The sequence below is a fragment of the Eubalaena glacialis genome, chromosome 5, assembly GCF_028564815.1.
Source record: "Eubalaena glacialis isolate mEubGla1 chromosome 5, mEubGla1.1.hap2.+ XY, whole genome shotgun sequence".
NCBI classification, from domain to species: Eukaryota; Metazoa; Chordata; class Mammalia; order Artiodactyla; family Balaenidae; genus Eubalaena; species Eubalaena glacialis.
Window position 1 is genome coordinate 142,096,241 of NC_083720.1, and position 18,600 is coordinate 142,114,840.

The 18,600-nt window shown below is 35.7% G+C and overlaps 1 protein-coding gene across 2 annotated transcripts in view; it reads right to left on the reverse strand.

Moving 5' to 3' along the window:
• The window catches only part of GRID2 (glutamate ionotropic receptor delta type subunit 2), a 1,388,009-nt gene that overhangs the window by 329,724 nt on the left and 1,039,685 nt on the right, over window positions 1–18,600 (reverse strand). For both annotated transcript variants that reach the window (XM_061191720.1, XM_061191719.1), the window contains one exon: window positions 17,481–17,582. In XM_061191720.1, the coding sequence (XP_061047703.1) occupies window positions 17,481–17,582 (102 nt within the window). The remainder of the gene's footprint in view (window positions 1–17,480; window positions 17,583–18,600) is intronic.

Here is an 18,600-nt window from a genome sequence, read left to right on the forward strand (position 1 = left end):
ACCCTTCCTACTTTCCCTCTGAAGCCCTGAACTCCACCCACCCACCCTCTTGTTAAGCTGGTATATAAACTTTCACCTCTGGATATTCAGCAAGTTACTCATGACTAAATTACTAAGTGACTTCCATGTGCACGTGTAAATAAACCTTGACTTCCCTCCTGTTGTCAGTTAATTTGCAGGTGTTGTCAGTTAATTCACAGGTGTTGCCAGTTAATTCGCAGGCCCCTAAACATATGAACCTAAGAGGGCAGAGGAAAAGTTTTCCTCCCAACAGTACCAAGCCCGTTTTCTGAACGAAGATAGTCTTTTCCCTAAAAACACATCTGGAGATAACAAGGTACATAATAATTTTGCTAACCCCACTCCATACCCTTTGTCAAAACTGCACTCACTATTTCTGCCACTGACCTGCCTGATCTGAGGTTTTAAGAATAAGGTGACAGGTTTTCTATTTCTAGTGAGCTGAATGCTTTCTGAAGGATATCCTTTTTTCTTTTGATTTTATTACGAAGCACAGTGGGAAACTTAAAAGATCTCCTGCATAGAGGGCAGAAACAGAAGCGTAGAAAGCAGAAAGGTGCTGATATTTAAAAGCAAGAAACAAATCTGTGGGGATTTACAGAATGTAGAGAAGTCTGAGCTTAAAGCTGAAAAGACCATATTCTGTGTTTCAAAAATTAGTAAGTGTATAAAAGAAGATTACTAGAAGTTATTCAAATTAATAAAAGGCATTTAAAAATAACTTCTATGCTAGCTCTTATCAGGATTTTAGATATGGACTACAGCACTGAATTAATTGTGGGGACACATATTAAGGAATTAGAGGGAGGTTCCCATAATTTACTGAAAAACGTAAAGATGTATGAAACTTTTTCCCATCACTATATTTTATTGCATAATAGATTGGAATGTTTAGCATAAAACCAGCCGTAACACTTACTCTCATGACATCCTTTATTGGATGGAGCAAACGTCACTTAGAGTGAAAAAACATTGAGCATTGGTCCATTTATCCTTACATTCCTCAGCAGGTACTCTAGGAGTTTCCCAAATGTAACATTACGTGTATAGAAAAGCATCTTAGTTCTTGGGGCTGACGACCAAAGGTCATTCTTAAAATTTTGAAAGGATTCATAAAAAAAAGGTGAGATATTTTTCAAACTCTTTGTTCTTGATGAGTGATCACTTTTTTATTCTCCTTGAGTTTAAAAAAATTAAAAGACCTTGCTTTCAAATGCTAATCAGTTGCTTCTTTATTCCCCAGTAGACTTCAGACCATTCAGCCTCAATACTTCATTTTCTTGAGTGTTTTATTGACCATGGTCTTGGAGATTACATTTGGCTCAGAGCAACACAGCAGCTTGTTATTTTTAATTGAACTGCAGAGTACATTATTCTACATAAGAATCAATGGGAAAAAAAATTAGTCCAAACATTTCATTTTCCCATTTCATGCCACTAGCAATGGTTGGAAATAAAAAGGAGAAAAGGAAAAAAAAAAAAACAAAAAAACCCACCTTCAAACCTACCAAAAAAACCCCTAAAAAAGGTAAAGTTCATTTCCTCATGCTAACTTCCATCACGTAGAGAACCTGAAATTCTTTGCTCAAAGTTTTAAAACATGCAAGAATCACAAATCCACTTTTCAGCATTATGGCCTTTTGGTTTCCAGGTTAAAATAATTAATACACAGTTTACGTGGAGATGCTGTGAAAAGACACCTTAAAATCCAAACCTCTTTGTATTTCGACTGATCATTAAAAAACCCAAGGGGTGTATTCTTAAAGAGTATGCATTTGCCTTCCTTTCCTTGACCAACTTTTCCATTTCTGGGGCCTCCATCAGTATGGTGGTTCTCTCCTTGACTGCTTCTTACCTCTCCAGAGGGAGCTGACTTTTAATAGCTGTTTGTGTTCTAGAAGCTGACAGATGAGTAAGCTATTCCCACGTTGGGTGCTTTTTGGAGGTATCTTTTCTCATTTCAGACCACACTAGAGTCCCATTTAACTCAATGGAGAGTGACTTGATGAATGATCCCCTATTGGTCAAACTTGTTACTGTGCCTTTGAAAGACTCCAAATGCCACTTGAGGCCTGGTTTCCTCACTGGTAAGGCTGCCGTCTGACTCCTTAGCTCTTTGAGAGGGACTGAGAAAGCATACAAGGTTTTCTCAAAATTTATTTCCTTTGTAAAACGAAATCTAATTGTTACATTTTAATTCAAAACATTGGTTTTCCCTCCTGATTGGGATGATTTCTAAAGATGTAAGCAAGGACAACTTCCTGTGACTTTTTTTTTTTGCATCTGTTTACCCAATGCTAATTTATGTCAGCTGTAAACAGCAACAAAATCAACATGCTACTGGAGTTTAGAAGTGGCAAATGAATATGCATCTTCCTAATGAAAAGCCGAACCTTTTAAGAGGTCAAGGCAACATATGAAACACTGATATAGCAAGATGTGTGAGAGTATGCTACTTTATATGTTTGCTCACCTAAACATTAATTACTACATAATTCAAAGGTAAATACATGCTTTTCATATATCCTTTTAAAGTCTTGGTACAATAAGATTCTCCCAAAATGAAACCTTTCTCAAAAGTCTCTGTTATTTTAAACCTATGTCCCCAGTACATGTCTCATTAGAAAGTAAATTATGACAAAGTTGTGAAATAAAGGTTTATATCTTTAGTTTGTAAAAAAAAAAAAAGGGAATTGATATGCTTTTTGTCATTCTTTCCCCAGCACTGTACAGTTTCTCTGGATGTATGTATGACCTATTACTCAGCCAAGACTCTAAATGACCCCTATGTCATTTTGACCCCCTTTCTGCAAGTATTCTCCTCAGATAGCTCTCTCTTTTCAAACATGTCCCTCCAAATACCAACCTCCTCAGCTTTCACAAACTTTGATCTCTAATCTCTCAACTCAGTAAAGCTGACAATCTGTTTTGGATCTATATGCCTGGGCCTCCAATCTGGAAATTGCCATCAGCCAAAGATCTGGGGTAATTTTTGGAATCATTTCGTTGTTTCCAACCTTTAGGAATAGGAATCAAAGTCCTTATTTACATATTGACCAATGTCTGAAAGTTTTTTTCCATACTTTGCTCAATTTTCTAGTTGTTGGCAACAGGAATTTAGTCCTGTTCTTGTCACCATCATGGCTTGTGGGGAGCCAGACAAACAAGGATTCAATGCTTATTTTTGCCACAAATGTAACTTGAAGTTATTTAACTAGCTCTAAGTCTCAGCCATATCAACAAAACACAAATAATAATCTTGAGGGCACCATGAAGATTAAAACACCAAGAATAAGTGTGCCCTAAATGGTGGCTGGTAACATTATCTGTAAGATTTAATGGCTCTTAATTCATTAATATATTCCTTTGTAACTCTAAAAAGTAAAATCTGTATCAGAAGCATTTCTCTAGTTTTCATATTTATACTTATATTTATTTCTGAGGAATTATATATAGAACTGGTTTTGTTAACTATGCCAAAACTACTGCATTAGCAAAAAGTAACTTAAAACTTCAAGGTCACCTTAACATTTGGATTTCTTTCCAATGCAGTGCTATACGATATTGGCTAGAATATTGCAGAGGTTATGGAAGTCAACATAGACCTACTGTTTCTACATCTTTGAATTTGCAAATGACTAAGTCAATATCTTTCTAAACGTCTAGAGACAAGCAGTGACTCTATTTTTCAGAAGTAAATTATATAACACATCTCTGAAACATTTATTCACTGTTTAGTCTAAGAATTCAGGTTTCATCTTCCAAAAGGAAAAAAAGTTGGGTCATGCACGGTTAGCTCAGCCCAATAGCGATATTCACATGTCTGCATGACAGCTATCATCTTAAGAATTGGTGTGATGAGAAAGAATAAGAAATTGTCAAGCCATTGTCATGCATCAGTTCTCATGATGATTTTATTCACTCAGCACTGAAGTGAACATATAAGCCAGTGTTGCTATGAATTACATTGTTTGCATAGGCTAGTCTTCCTCAAGTGTCTGTTTATAAAAATCACACTTTCCCCTTTTGTCTCACATAAGATGGGTACCAGTGGCAGAACAGACAACAAAATATGTATACCATACAGAACTATGTGTACAGATTATACTGTTTCAGTAATAAAAATGAGAACCATTTTACCTAATCTTCAGTCTAGATCAGGGTCTCAACGATGGTGTTTTTAACTTGATGCATGTTATCTAAATTATGTAATGCTAACCTTATTCTCACAGAAAATTTCTAATTAAATTGTCTCTGAAGGAGCTCTTTAAAAAGAATACCTAAAACACAGGCTGCATTTCAATTTCATTTGCTTCAGGTGATACTCCAGTTTACTTATAGGATACTTTAAATTCTTGATGTCTGCCAACTTTTGTGTATACTCTTTACGTTGTTGGATATTCCTTCCCTTTTATCTATGCCTTGATAATCCCTGCCTATGTTTCAAAACTAATTTGTCACCCTTTAAGCCTTTCCCACTGCCCTACACATGCGATAGATGCTTCTTTTATGCTCTCCTCTAACACTCTGTGCATAATAAGAACTAACACCTACATACAGCACTTCCTATGTGCCAGGCTCTATTATAAGTCCTTCCTTCTTTGCATGTATTAGTTCCTTTAATTTTCATAGCAGCTCTATGACATAGATAATGTTGTTATCTCCATTTTAAAGATGAAGAAACAGAATCATAAAGAGTTTAAATACTTGGCCTAAATTCACAGATAGGAGACCTGGAGATTGAAATATAATCTCGTTCCAGACTCATTTTTTTTTTTAATACCTTCATTGAGATATAATTCACATACCATATAATTCACCCATTCAAAGTGTACAATTCAGTGGCTTTAGTAAATTCACAGCCATGTGCTATTATCATTGTAATCAGTTTTAGAACATTATTACCCCCTACAGAAATCCAGTTCCCATTAGCCATCATTTCTCAAGCCCCTAATCTCTCCCAGCCTTAGACAGCCACTAATCTACTTTCTGTCCCTATACACTTGCCTATCCCTGACATTTCATATAAATGGAGTCATATAATATGTGACCTATTGTGACTAGCTTCTTTTAATTAGCATATTTTCAAGGTTCATCAATGTACCATGTTATCAGTGCTTCATTTCATTTTATTGACAAATAATATTCCATTTTATAGGTATACCACTCTTCTTCCAATCATCAGTTGATATACATTTGAGTTGTTTCTATTTTTTGCTATTATCAATAAAGCTGCTATGAACATTTGTGTGCAGGTTTTTGTGTGGACATGCATTTTCATTTCTCCTGGGAACATACCTAGAGTAGAATTTCTGAGTGGCACAGTAAGTTTGTGTTTAACCATTTGAGAAACTGCCAGACTGTTTTCCAAAGCAGTTGCACTATTTCACATTCCCACCAGAAACATACAAAAGTTCCAATTTCTCCACAACTGTGCCAACACTTGTTATTATCTGTATTTTTGATTTATAGCCATCCTAGTGAGTGTAAAGTGGTAGCTCATTGTGATTTTGATTTGCATTTCCATGACGGCAAATGGTATTGAGAATCTTTTCATATGCTTATTGACCATTTATATACCTTCTATTAAAAACTGTCCAGATCCTTTGCCCATTTTTAATTGGTTTATTTTTTTCACATTGAGTCGTTATTATAACTTTATTTTTATATGTACTAAATACAAGTCCCTCATCAGACACATGATCTGCAAATATTTTATCCCATGCTGTGGGTTGTCTTTTCTTTTTTTTTTTGGATTCTGTCCTTTGAGACATAGACATTTTTAATGTTAATGAAATCTAATTCATCTATTTTTTTTTTTTTGGTTGTTTGTACTTTGAGTGTTATATCTAAGAATCCATTTGCAAAATAAAGTCACAAAGATTAACATCTAATGTTTTATTCTAAGAGTTTTATAGTCTTAGCTTGTACATTTAAGTCTAGGATACATTTTGAATTAATTTTTGTACATGATTTGAGGTAAGGGTCTAGATTCATTCTTTTGCATGTGGGCATCTGGTTGAAAAGACTATTCTTTCCCCCATTGAATGATCTTGACACACGTTGAAAATCAATTAACCATAGATACATGGGTTAATTTTGTACTCTCAATTCTATTCTACTGATCTAAATGTCTATTCTTGAACCAGTATGATTACCGTAGCTTTTAGGTAAGTTTTGAAACTGAGAAGTGTGAGTCTTCCTACTGTTCTTTTTCAAGATTTTGTGGGTTTGTTGTTTCTTTTTCTTTTTGTTTTTTTTCTGCCTATTCTGAATTTCTTGCAGTTCCATGTGAAGTTTAGGATCTGCTGGTCATCTATGGCAAAAAAAAAAAGTCAGCTAGAATTTTGATAGAGGTTTCATTGAATCTGTAGTTCTGTTTGGAGAATATTGCCATTTTTACAATACTGAGTCTTCCAATCCATGACCATAGGCTATCTCTCCATATATTTAGGACTTTTTAATTTCTTTCAACAATGTTTTGTAGCATTCAGTGTACAAATATTGAAGTTGTTCTGTTAAGTTTATTTTTAATTATTTTATTCCCTTTGATATATTTAAATGAAAATGCATTTATTAATTTCTTTTTTGGAATTTTCATTGCTAGTGTGCAAAAATACAATTGATTTTGTAAATTGATCTTGTATGCTGCAAAGTAGTTGAACTCATTTATTAACTCTAATCATGTGTGTGTGTACTCTTTAGGGTTTTTTAAATGCAAGACCATGTCATCTGTAAATAGAGATAGTTTTACTTCTTTCTTTCTAATCTCATTCCTTTTACTTAATTTTCTTGCCTAACTGGGCTGGCTAGAACCTCCAGCACAATGTTGAACAGAAATAGCGAGAACTGACGTCTTTGTCTTGTTACTGACCTTAGGGGTTTAGAGGGTTTTTCAGTATTTCACCATTAATATGATGTTAGCTGTGGGTTTACAGATGCTCTTTATCAAGTTTAGAAAATTCCTTCCCTTCTATCACAAGACTGTTGACTGTTTTTTTTTATCATGAAGGGGTGTTAGATTTTATTAACTGCTTTTCCTACATCTGTTGAGATGATCATGTGGGGTTATTCCTTTGTTTATTAATATGGTATATGAGATTGATTTTCATAAGTTGAGCCAACCTCGTATTCCTGGGATAAACTTTACTTGTTTATGGTGTATAGTCCTTTTTTTATATTGCCAGATTCAGTTTTCTAGCATTTTGTTGAGGATGTTTGTGTCCATATTCATGTGTGTCATATTCATTACGGTCATTAAGCCATAAGCTCCACTAATTACTGGTTGATTGTTTTACTGTTTCCAAAAATTCCCTGGGTTTGCTCAGTAGTTTGAAGAAAATAAATTTTGGTAGGGGTCATTTTTGGGGTTAATCTTTAAAATTTATTCTGACCTCAGGAAGGATATTCTTAGCTATCTCTTTTTCTGGTTTTCTCTGGTGAGCTATCTGGCTTATGATTTAGCTTGTTGCTTTTAATTAAGAGGAGCCATAGACTTGAACTTCCCCATGCTCTGTTTCAAATAACTGGAGAATGTTTAAGGGCTCTCTTTTCTTGTGGACTGCCTCTCCCTTGGACAAAGTCTTTGTGCTACAACTCTGGGTACTGAGTTGGGTGGCAGCCTCTGGTCTTCTCCATTTACCTCAGTTGGCATGGAACCCCTGCCCTTGGAGTAAGCTGGAGTGATGGCCATCAAGGCCCCAGTATTCTAGGTCTGCCACACCTGGGGCTGAGACTGCATCCTATGGGTCAGAGCTGGGTGAAGAAAGGGAGCCCACAAACTCTTGGTCACACTCACCAGGAATTTAGCCTTTTCAAATTTCATTTGGATGGTATGAAAAATCCTAGCAGCCTCCAGGTGAGATAACCCTTAATTGGAAACTCTTAAGGGAGAGGAAGCCCTGTCTTCTTGGCCAGATCTACTTGGAGTGGAGCCTCCATCAAGCTGAGTAAGGCAGAAAGTGAGGTGGAAGGGGAAGGAGCAGGATGAGGCTGAGACACTATAGACTCCTGTTGTTTTTATTGAGTTTTAGTAGATTTTCTTGATTAAGTGTTACTTCATTTTCAGTATGCCCTTAGGAAATTTCCAGAGACTTTAAATGGTTTATATTTATTTACTTACTTATTTAGTTAGTTTTTGCAGTGTTGCTTATTTTGCTAGGGAGTGGGTCCATGGAACTTCTCACCCTGCCACCTCAGAAGAGGAACTCCTCCAGGGACAGTGCTCTTGACCACAGTGTTATACTCTGTACTTCCAATGTGGTAGTTATTACATGGCACTTACCGAATTTTATTGAGAATTTTAGCTTAGTTTATTTAAGACAGTATCCATGGGAAACGTCCTCTGCCAGATTTGTCATTTTTGCCTGGAGCTTTGAACCAAACTTTAGTGTTTATTAACACTTGAAAGGAGCCCTCTTCAGACACTGCTGTGGGAGCTATAAGAGATGGCCATCAACTCCTTTCCCATATCCTTGATGTGAGTGCCTGCCAGGAGAGCCCCTTATCAAGCTCACTCTCCCTGCCCCTAAATTTGCCTCTAGGTTCAGGAGACTCAAAGGCTGAGACTCAGGAAAGCTTAAAGCTCTGTAGGGGTTCAAAATGCTGAAGGTCTCCAAGTAGCAAAAACTTGGACAATGTCCTTAGCAAAAAACTAAGCAGAATGACATTTCAAGGCTGTTCTTAGTGTATTTCCTAGTTATATATTAACATATAGAGTCTATTTAAAGCTAGCCTGAAACCAAACATGATTCCTATGAGACAATGTAATTGACATACCAGACTTTTAGAAATTTGTACAGTGTATTATTTGAATGTTCTTCTGTATCAGGTATTTGTGTTATTTTTTCTCTAGGAAGCACCACTAGGAGGAGAGTTACTGTTGTTCTCATTAGCAGATTTTCAAATTAAAGTAACAGTGAGTGGACTAAAAATCATGATTCTGTAGTTTATGTTTTGCTTGTCTGCCTTAGGGTCCTTTAAATAATTTCCCACAAAAATCTGAAGATTGATGACAATGATTAATTATGCCTTCATGATCACTCATGCTCATTTTATTCTTTCTTTAGTTAATGTACACATCATTGTTCTACTCAGACATAATAACATCTTATATTTAGAAACACTCTGCACTTTACTAACTGCTTCCACATAGTTTAAGCTGTTTACACTCATAATAACCCTGTGTGGCCAGATTTATTATTCCTCTTTTACAGACAGAAAAATTGAGGTTCAGAATAGCTCCCTGGCTTCCATAAGTTCAATGACCTATTAAGTAGAAAAGGTGGAACTTGAACTGATGTCTTTTGACTATAAACCTAGTACTCTTTGCAGTATATGACAAATGGCTTTTAGTATGACTGTGTTGCAGAGAGAAGACTAGGTGGAGAAAAAGCAAGGAAATAGGTTGAAGTACTTCCAATAAGGAAATCAATTGCATATTATTTACTCTTTTGCTAAACGGTACATCCAGAAGAAGCTAAGTACACTGCTTCATCTTACACTGACATAATTCATGGGAACATAAATGAGGAAGTATCAGTCCACATGGAAACAAAATATTGTGGAACAAAAGCCAAACAATGAGTGCCTCTACGACGAAGAGAATATTAAATGATTCTATATGATTTGTAACTTCTCACCAAATGTGAACTTGCTATTTAATAATATGAATGAATGATTCTTGATGTTTTGAATTAAAGCTTTCTACTTCTTTACCTTAAAAGCATGCAAGTCATTTCCTAGTAACAACTATGTCAAAGGATTTAATAATAGCATAATCCTTTGCCATCTCTTTTGGAAATTTAGACTTAGTAGATGGAAGTTAAAGAATGAGGAATCCTAAAACTATTTATTCAGGCATAGTCTTGTGTCCATTCCTGTTCTTATTTTTGTAATTACATACAAAGTTCTTTATTTCTTTTCTTTCCCCTTTTTTTCCCCTTCCTTCTTTCCCCTTTTTTTCCCCTTCCTTCCTTCCCTCCTTCCTTCCCTCCATTTCTCTCTCTTTCTCTCTCTCTCTCTCTCTCTCACACACACACACACACACACACACACACAGAGGCTATCAGAATATTTTAATTTGTTCATTCAACATATATTTACTGACCTGCTTCTATATACCTGATATTGCATGTGAAAACCAACTTGTGTTTTATTGGTATGTAGCTTAGAGGGGGAGTCTAACACTAATGAAATAATTACAAAATAAAAACAGAGAGTTACAAATAGTTCTGAATGAAAGAACACAGTGAAATGAGGAATTAAATTGTCCTGTAAACCCACGAAGCTGGTCCTGGATGTTGCGGTTGAGATTAGATCATAAAAGACTGTGACATCCATTTCTCTTTCTATCTGTCTCTCTCTATTTTATCATTCTTTCCCAGGCTCCCCACAAGTGTATTTAATTCTGAGTCCTTCACAAACAGGTCCTTTTTTCTGATAGAGAACTTAATAATGTTGATAAAATAGTTCATGTGGAACTCCTTGAAAGCAGGGACTGTATCTTTTTTAACTTTGCCTCTCTGGGATTAACACAGTGCTTAGCTTACAATAGATGTTCAACAATAGTTATTGAGTCAAAGCTAATAGTTAGGGTGTACTATACAATACTGTTTTACCTTTCTCTGATCTCAGATAACATCTCCATTTTCACAGGGAAATAAGGCCTGCTAAAATAATTCCAGGAAGTGAGACTAATAATAAGAAAATATTTTAGGAAAAGGAAAATGTTCTTAAAATGATAGCTCAGTAGGCAGCTATCTGCTACACCCTTCTTATGCTGATTTGCTTGGGGAAATTTACCTTTCTCAACACAGACTGTGGACTTTGCTTTATGTGGTAGAGTTTTAATATAAGCTGCCTTGGTGTATTTTCCTTTTTTTTTTTTTTAACATCTTTATTGGAGTATAATTGCTTTACAACAGTGTGTTAGTTCCTGCTGTATAACAAAGTGAATCAGCTATACATATTCATATATTCCCATATCCTCTCCCTCTTGCATCTGCCTCCCACCCTCCCTATCCCACCCCTCTAGGTGGTCACAAAGCACCAAGGTGATCTCCCTGTGCTATGCAGCTGCTTCCCACTAGCTATCTATTTTACATTTGGCAGTGTATATATGTCCATATCACTCTCTCACTTCGTCCCAGCTTACTCTTCTCCCCACCGTGTCCTTAAGTCCATTCTCTAGGTCTGCGTCTTTATTCATGTCCTGCCCCGAGGTTCTTCAGAACCATTTTTTTTAGATTCCGTACATACATGTTAGCACACGGTGTTTGTTTTTATCTTTCTGACTTACTTCACTCTGTATGACAGTCTCTAGGTCCATCCACCTCACTACAAATAACTCAATTTCGTTTCTTTTTATGGCTGAGTAATATTCCATTGTATATATGTGCCACATCTTCTTTATCCATTCATCTGTCGATGGACACTTAGGTTACTTCCATGTCCTGGCTATTGTAAATAGAGCTGCAATGAACATTTTGGTGCATGACTCTTTATGAATTATGGTTTTCTTAGGGTATATGTCCAGTAGTGGGGTTGCTGGGTTGTATGGTAGTTCTATTTTTTAGTTTTTTAAGGAACCTCCATACTGTTCTCCATAGTGGCTGTATCAATTTACATTCCCACCAACAGTGCAAGAGGGTTCCCTTTTCTCTACACCCTCTCCAGCATTTATTGTTTGTAGACTTTTTGATGATGGCCATTCTGACCCATGTGAGGTGATACCTCATTGTAATTTTGATTTGCATTTCTCTAATGATTAGTGATGTTGAGCGTCCTTTCATGTGTTTGTTGGCAATCCGTGTATCTTCTTTGGAGAAATGTCTACTTAGGTCTTCTGACCATTTTTGGATTGGGTTGTTTGCTTTTTGATATTGAGCTGCATGAGGTGCTTGTATATTTTGGAGATTAATCCTTTGTCAGTTGCTTCATTTGCAAATATTTTGTCGCATTCTGAGGATTGTCTTTTTGTCTTGTTTATGGTTTCCTTTGCTGTGCAAAAGCTTTTAAGTTTCATTAGGTCCCATTTGTTTATTTTTGTTTTTATTTCCATTTCTCTAGGAGGTGGGTCAAAAAGGATCTTGCTGTGATTTATGTCATACAGTGTTCTGCCTATGTTTTCCTCTAAGAGTTTTATGGTGTCTGGCCTTACATTTAGGTCTTTAATCCATTTTGAGTTTATTTTTGTGTATGGTGTTAGGAAGTGTTCTAATTTCATTCTTTTACATGTAGCTGTCCAGTTTTCCCAGCACCACTTATTGAAGAGGCTGTCTTTTCTCCACTGTATATTCTTCCCTCCTTTATGAAAGATAAGGCGACCATGTGTGCTTGGGTTTATCTCTGGGCTTTCTATCCTGTTCCATTGATTTATATTTCTGTTTTTTTTTGCCAGTACCATACTGTCTTGATTACTGTGGCTCTGTAGTATAGTCTGAAGTCCAGGAGCCTGATTCCTCCAGCTCCATTTTTTTTTTTCTCAAGATTGCTTTGGCTATTCGGGGTCTTTTGTGTTTCCATACAAATTGTGAAATTTTTTTTTCTAGTTCTGTGAAAAATGTGCCTTGGCATATTTTCTATGTTTATCTTTCTATGAGTCTAGTGACATTTTTAGTTTAGATAGTAATTTTTTTCATTGCTATTACTCTCCTATTTTTTAAAATTGGTTTCATTTCCTAGTGTTATTTCTTTTCTTCATGAGGTATTCTTTAAAATAGTCTGTCTCTTTAAGATGGCTTCATGCCCAGTTTTGTTAAATGAAGTTTCCAAGAATATCCATAAACTTAATTAATTTTGTAAAGATATCATCCACATATTATTTAATCTAAAATGTTTTCAATTGCAAGATGCAAAATTGTTTTACCTACCACTAATAAAGACCAAAAATGCTGCCAATTTTAACTGCAAGAAGACATCAATTGAAAGATGCATCCTGATTCAAAGATATTAAAATATGAAAAACTGTATGTTTTTGAATTTATAAAATACAGAAAAAGCACCACCACAGCTCTACCATAAATTTCCAATCATATATGTATATAAAGTTACACAATTATGTTTATGGTAGTTTTAGGCAAAGGAATACTGCATTGTACAATATATTCAATGTAGAATAGTGGCATTGCATTTTTTCAGAAATATTCTTAGAGCTGTAGATGTCCTGCTAGAATGAAACTCCCCAAAGTCAGTATCTTTCTCTGTTTTGTATGTACCCCAAGCACCTAGAAAAAGATACTCAATAAATATTTCTCAAATCAATTTATGAGTGAGCTCATCTTTCATCAGAGATGCCATGTGTCTGTTTTAGCAAAACCAAATCAAGAAAATAAGAGTTATTTATCAGTGATCTCTTTCTAAATGCCAGTTTATGTTTTTCAGATATCTTGTACTTTTTCTTACAGGATAGCTTCTCAAATCTTTCTTTTCATTTGTTGCCAAATTCTTTCCATTTTATTTTTGTAAGTATTCATAATTATTATGATGATATTTATAACTCAGTGATGTTTCCAATAAATTTTGTGAATTACCATGAAAAAACTGAATGCCATAATTGGTCATTTATGGCTATCCATACTTGTACAACTTTAGAAGTGAAAAGGAAAAAAATGATCTTAATAAGTGCCTCATAGTAAGACACCTGGCCCACTTGGTAAGATGTAGAGATCAGCAGACCAAATATGGAAACAGAGTTTAGCAGAGGGAATTTTATTCACATTCTTTCTTTCTTTTCCTCCATTTCTAAGACACTTACATGGCTTTGGTGATGGTTGAATATAAAGTTATCCTTATGTGATGCCATTTTAAAAATGTTCCTAAATTACTAATCCAATAACATTTGCAATCTCAATAGTTATATTTAATTTAAACCTAATATGAATTCATTCTGATCCCAAAGACAGATTGTCAGAGTGGCTAAGGACATAGCCACCGGAACCAGGATCTGTGGGCTTGAAACTCATCTCTGGCTCTTGTTAGTTATACGGACACAGAGATTTAATTAATTCTTTTGAGCCTTATTTTCATCCTTTACTGTAATCAGTGCATCTCTTGTAGAGTTTTTATAAGAATTAAATAAGTTAACACATGTAAGGTTCTTAACAGGTTTGATCAAATAAGAGATGCTGGTGATGGTTTCTTCCCTGTTTCCCCTTCAGTCCCTCACTGCCCTGCTCTGTGACCTGGAAAGCTGACCTTCATGGTCTTCATTACTTGGGTTCCCTTGCCCTCTGATTTCTGGTTGGATTTGCAATTGGAAACAATGGAAAGAGATGGAAAGATAGGAGAAGTGACATTGGGGTAACCTCCTCTCCATTTCCTCACTGCCTGAATGTGGTGTTGACAGTGATTCTCCTTCCCATCCTCTTGCCATAACAAAGGGCACGGCTACTATTATGGGATTTCTCTCCCATGGCTCTAGCTAGATCTGTTAATACTGCTCTCTCCCATGTCACATCAGTCTTCAGGGTTGTCAAGGCTTGCTGTGCATCTAGGCTCTGGCACTTCAACATCCTTGTTGACTTATTTAACCTTACTTGAAGTATTTGTTAATAATCCCTTTATTTAATTTTCTTCAATTAACCATTTGAATACCATTCACTTGCCCCTGGCATCATAAACAATATAGTGCTGAAATATTTAGTTTAAGATAAATATTAGATTATTTCCTTCAAGTCAATGAAATATCTTTAATAGTGATAGGAATAGGAGTTTCAAAACTTAGGTAAGAAAAATCAATTTTATGAACCCGTGTTTCATCGATAGCATAACTTTCCTAAGAAGTAAAGGGTGTGTGTGTGTGTGTGTGTGTAACTGGGACTAGATCTCAGTTAGAATGGAATAAAAGCTGAGAGACCTTCCCTCAGGGGCTTTATACATGACCCCTCCCTCCTCTTTCTCCCTTCTGGAAATGGCTGGAGGTAAATACTTGGAATACAAGGGGGTTGTGTTTAGGTTGCTAAATCAAGTCCAATATAGACCAAATCTGAGTTTCAGGGTTTAGTTGACATCGTGATTTTAGAGTTGCTGGGTGGATTTAGGAAAGAGTGATTCTCAGTGTTGGGTGGAGGAAGCTTGCAAGGCCATATAAGTAAGAGCTGGACCTGGAAAGGTGCATGTAAGAAATAAATAAGAAAGTCATGGCTGGTTTCCATTCAAATAAGAATTACAGGAAGAGCCAGGAAGCCTGAGAAATCATTAAGTACAATGGCTGTATATTGTGGGAGTGTAAAAAGTGTAACAACATTTTACTCAACTGGGCACCCAACTGATAAATCCATATTGCACCACAGAAAACTTGGGAGAAAGAGACTGTTTCCATATCTTCATTCACAAGTCATATTCAGGATATGTGCTGGGCTAAGCTTGCAGGAAACAGACCATTCGGAATCATGAAGGTGAGACTGCAGGTATTAACACTGTGTGAGGCGGTACCATTTCAAGCACAAAACAGCAGTCGTTCTGCTCAGCCTGGAAATGAATTTAAAATAACTGGTTCTGTGAAGCTTTCCCAGTAAAACTCACTTTCATCTTATTCAGAGTTAAGCATTTCCAACTATCAAGTCAAGAAAATCCTATAGCTACCTCAATTTGCACACTTATCGCAGTAGGAGTAGAGAGATTATAATATAATGTTAAGAAGGCAGAAGTTAAGAGATCTGCAGTCAGATCCTGGATTTGAACCCCAGTTCTCTCTGCAACTTCCTATCTGTATAATCTTCCACATTTATGTCAAGCTCTGTATGTCTCAGTTTCTTCAACCACATTCTTAGGATCAGAATACGATCTATTTATTGTAAATACTGTGAGGACTGAGTAAGATAACAGCTGAAAAAGACTTCGTAGAGTATCTGGCACATAGTAAATAATTAATAAATCTTAGCTGTTTCGTTATATGTGCTTCTCTCCAGTAAGATTCTTTGCATACCTTGAGGTATGAATATGCATATAAGATGAATAACCCATTACCAAGTCTATCATATAGTAAGTACTAAATAAATATTTGTTTAATGACTAAATGCGATTAGCTTGCCTTGAGATATGAATGTCAAAGACAAAAGCAAAGCACATATATTGTCTTTTATTACAGTTTTCACCTGAGTTTCCATGTTAATCACTAGAGAAGAGACTATTACAGTTTACTGTACTTTAAATGTCTGTCTTTTTTTAATATTAGCACATCAGTGCCAATGCATATCTACACATTTGAGAACATACAGAAGCACATTCACAATTAAGTTGTCAAGTATTCATAATATAATTATTTGCCAAACAGTAAAAATCTTATTAAAACAATAACTAAAAATAAATTATAGGCAGCAAAAAGGGAGGATAGATTACTCATTTGAATTTCCTTTTATAGAGAATATCACAGATCCTTCTTTTAGACAATGAAATTATGTTGAGTCCGCTTAAATTGTGTTAAAACAATGTACAAAGGACAGCTATTGCTGTTATAAACCTTGATAAACATCTATTAGCATCAACATACCAAAAAAGACCACTTCTCCTGTTTACTAATTCTGCAATTTTTTTAGCCTATAAGAAAGACTTTTTCAGATTTAAAAACAAGTGGGCTTTTCTGAAAAAAAGTGAAGTTAATAACTATGGATTATTTGGTTTTGAAACGTACTGTAAAGTAGCACAAGGTTAATCACATTGAAACAGGCAGGGAGATACATGTCTTCATGTTTATGGCTATTTAGATAGTACCCATGTGAGTATTTTACTGTTGAAGACTATTTCTTTTGACATCTTATTTTATTTGTGTATCATGTGAGAAAATAATAATGTATAGAATAATAACAGTTACCATTTATTGCCTTTTATACCAAGAAAATGAAATTGTAATAAATGTTTCACATGTATAATCCCATGTAATAGCCACAGAATCACTAGATAAGCTCTTTTAAGACAGAATCATATCTGTCCATTTTAATCATCACTGTCCCCAGGAATCAGCACTGAGCTTGAATACGGTTGATACTCAATAAATATTATTTACGAAACAATTGGATGATCTTTACTTTGAAGTAGGTCCTTCCCAGAAAAATATTCTTAGTCTGCTCATGTTTTAGTGTTACTGAATGTACTGTGTTTGATCAAATCTACCCTTATTTGGCGTGGTTATCTTCATTTACATAGACCGTAGGGCTTCAGTGAGAGAATGCCTGAGAGATAACTTCACTTTTATCATGTGTAGGAAACTGTAGAAGGATGGAAATCTGGCCTAAAATGTCTAAGAAAGTTATGACAAAAGTACTGTAATTAAAGGAAAAGCCTGTAAAAATCTGATTCTGATTCACATAAATTGAAGGTTGGAAAACACGACCATTACAACTCCCTTAGAATGCATAGTCAGCTCTTTTAATATTATGACATCAGTTAATGAAAAATAAAGAAACGGAGGATAAAGGAACCTCTAGAAGCCAAAACCGCAAGGGGCAGATCAGACCTACCAGAACAGTCGCCACACGTAGGACCACTCCACGCATGTTATTCTCCAGTTTCTTGTCAGTCAGGGACCCATTCAGCCCTGTGACAGGAGTCCAGCACCCAAGCTGAAAGATGAAATAGCTTGGTCACTTTTCTGCCTGAAGAACAGTCCAATCACCTATATACAGGCCTTTCAGAGAACTGTGTGATAAATCTTGGAGTCACTGATAACAGCAAGTGTCCTGTGCAGCTTTTCCTGTTTAATAGCAAATGAAGCAAGCAAAAATGCTATGCTATCTCCTGCTTTTAAATATCATCATATGGCATATGACAGTATCCAACATGCTTCAGGGGACTCACTGAGGACATCTGACTTAATGAGGAGTTATAAATACACCAATAACTCAGTCCCAGTAATACACTAATTGGAAAAATAATAGCACATATAATTCTAGCATAATGCCTGTTCTAGTATACCAATTACTGCACAAGTTAGATTTTTTTTACAGTTTCAGTGGTTTTAATTAGATCTTACACTGCTTTTAACGGAACATAAAACTATAAGATTTTTAATGTGGTTAGAGGGGTTACAGCTTTTACTTGAGGAAAAAAAAGTCATCTATATGGCTTTGTTGTTTTCAAGTATTGACAGTACATAAAACAATGTAATTTGCCTTTTTGTCAGTGCTATCAACCTGCTTGGAAGACTTTGGCAGCAGCCTTTTCCTTAAAGTCGTGCAACGATGAACTGCTCTTCGCTCTCCAAAATACTGCTTTAATTTTACATTCTCATGTAGTTCTTATGTCTTGTAATATCCAAATCTGAGGACTACCAGTCTTAAAATTACTGCCTATAAATCACAATGGGATAAAAAAGGGTGACTCTCAATTCAGAAATAAGGAGGAAAGAGAGGTGCTGTGACTTGGATTAGCAGATATCTGCCCAAGAAGCAAAGCTGCAAAGAGAATTTTGCAATGCACATCTTGGGAAGATACATCATGCTATTAATCCTGATACCAGCTCCATGAGCCTTTACATTTGGGAACTTATTCCATACTTGCATGCTTTAAAAATGTTAACAGACTTTTAGTCATATTCAGAGACTGTTCTGGTTACCTGAGCGGTTTACAGGGGCACCTGGT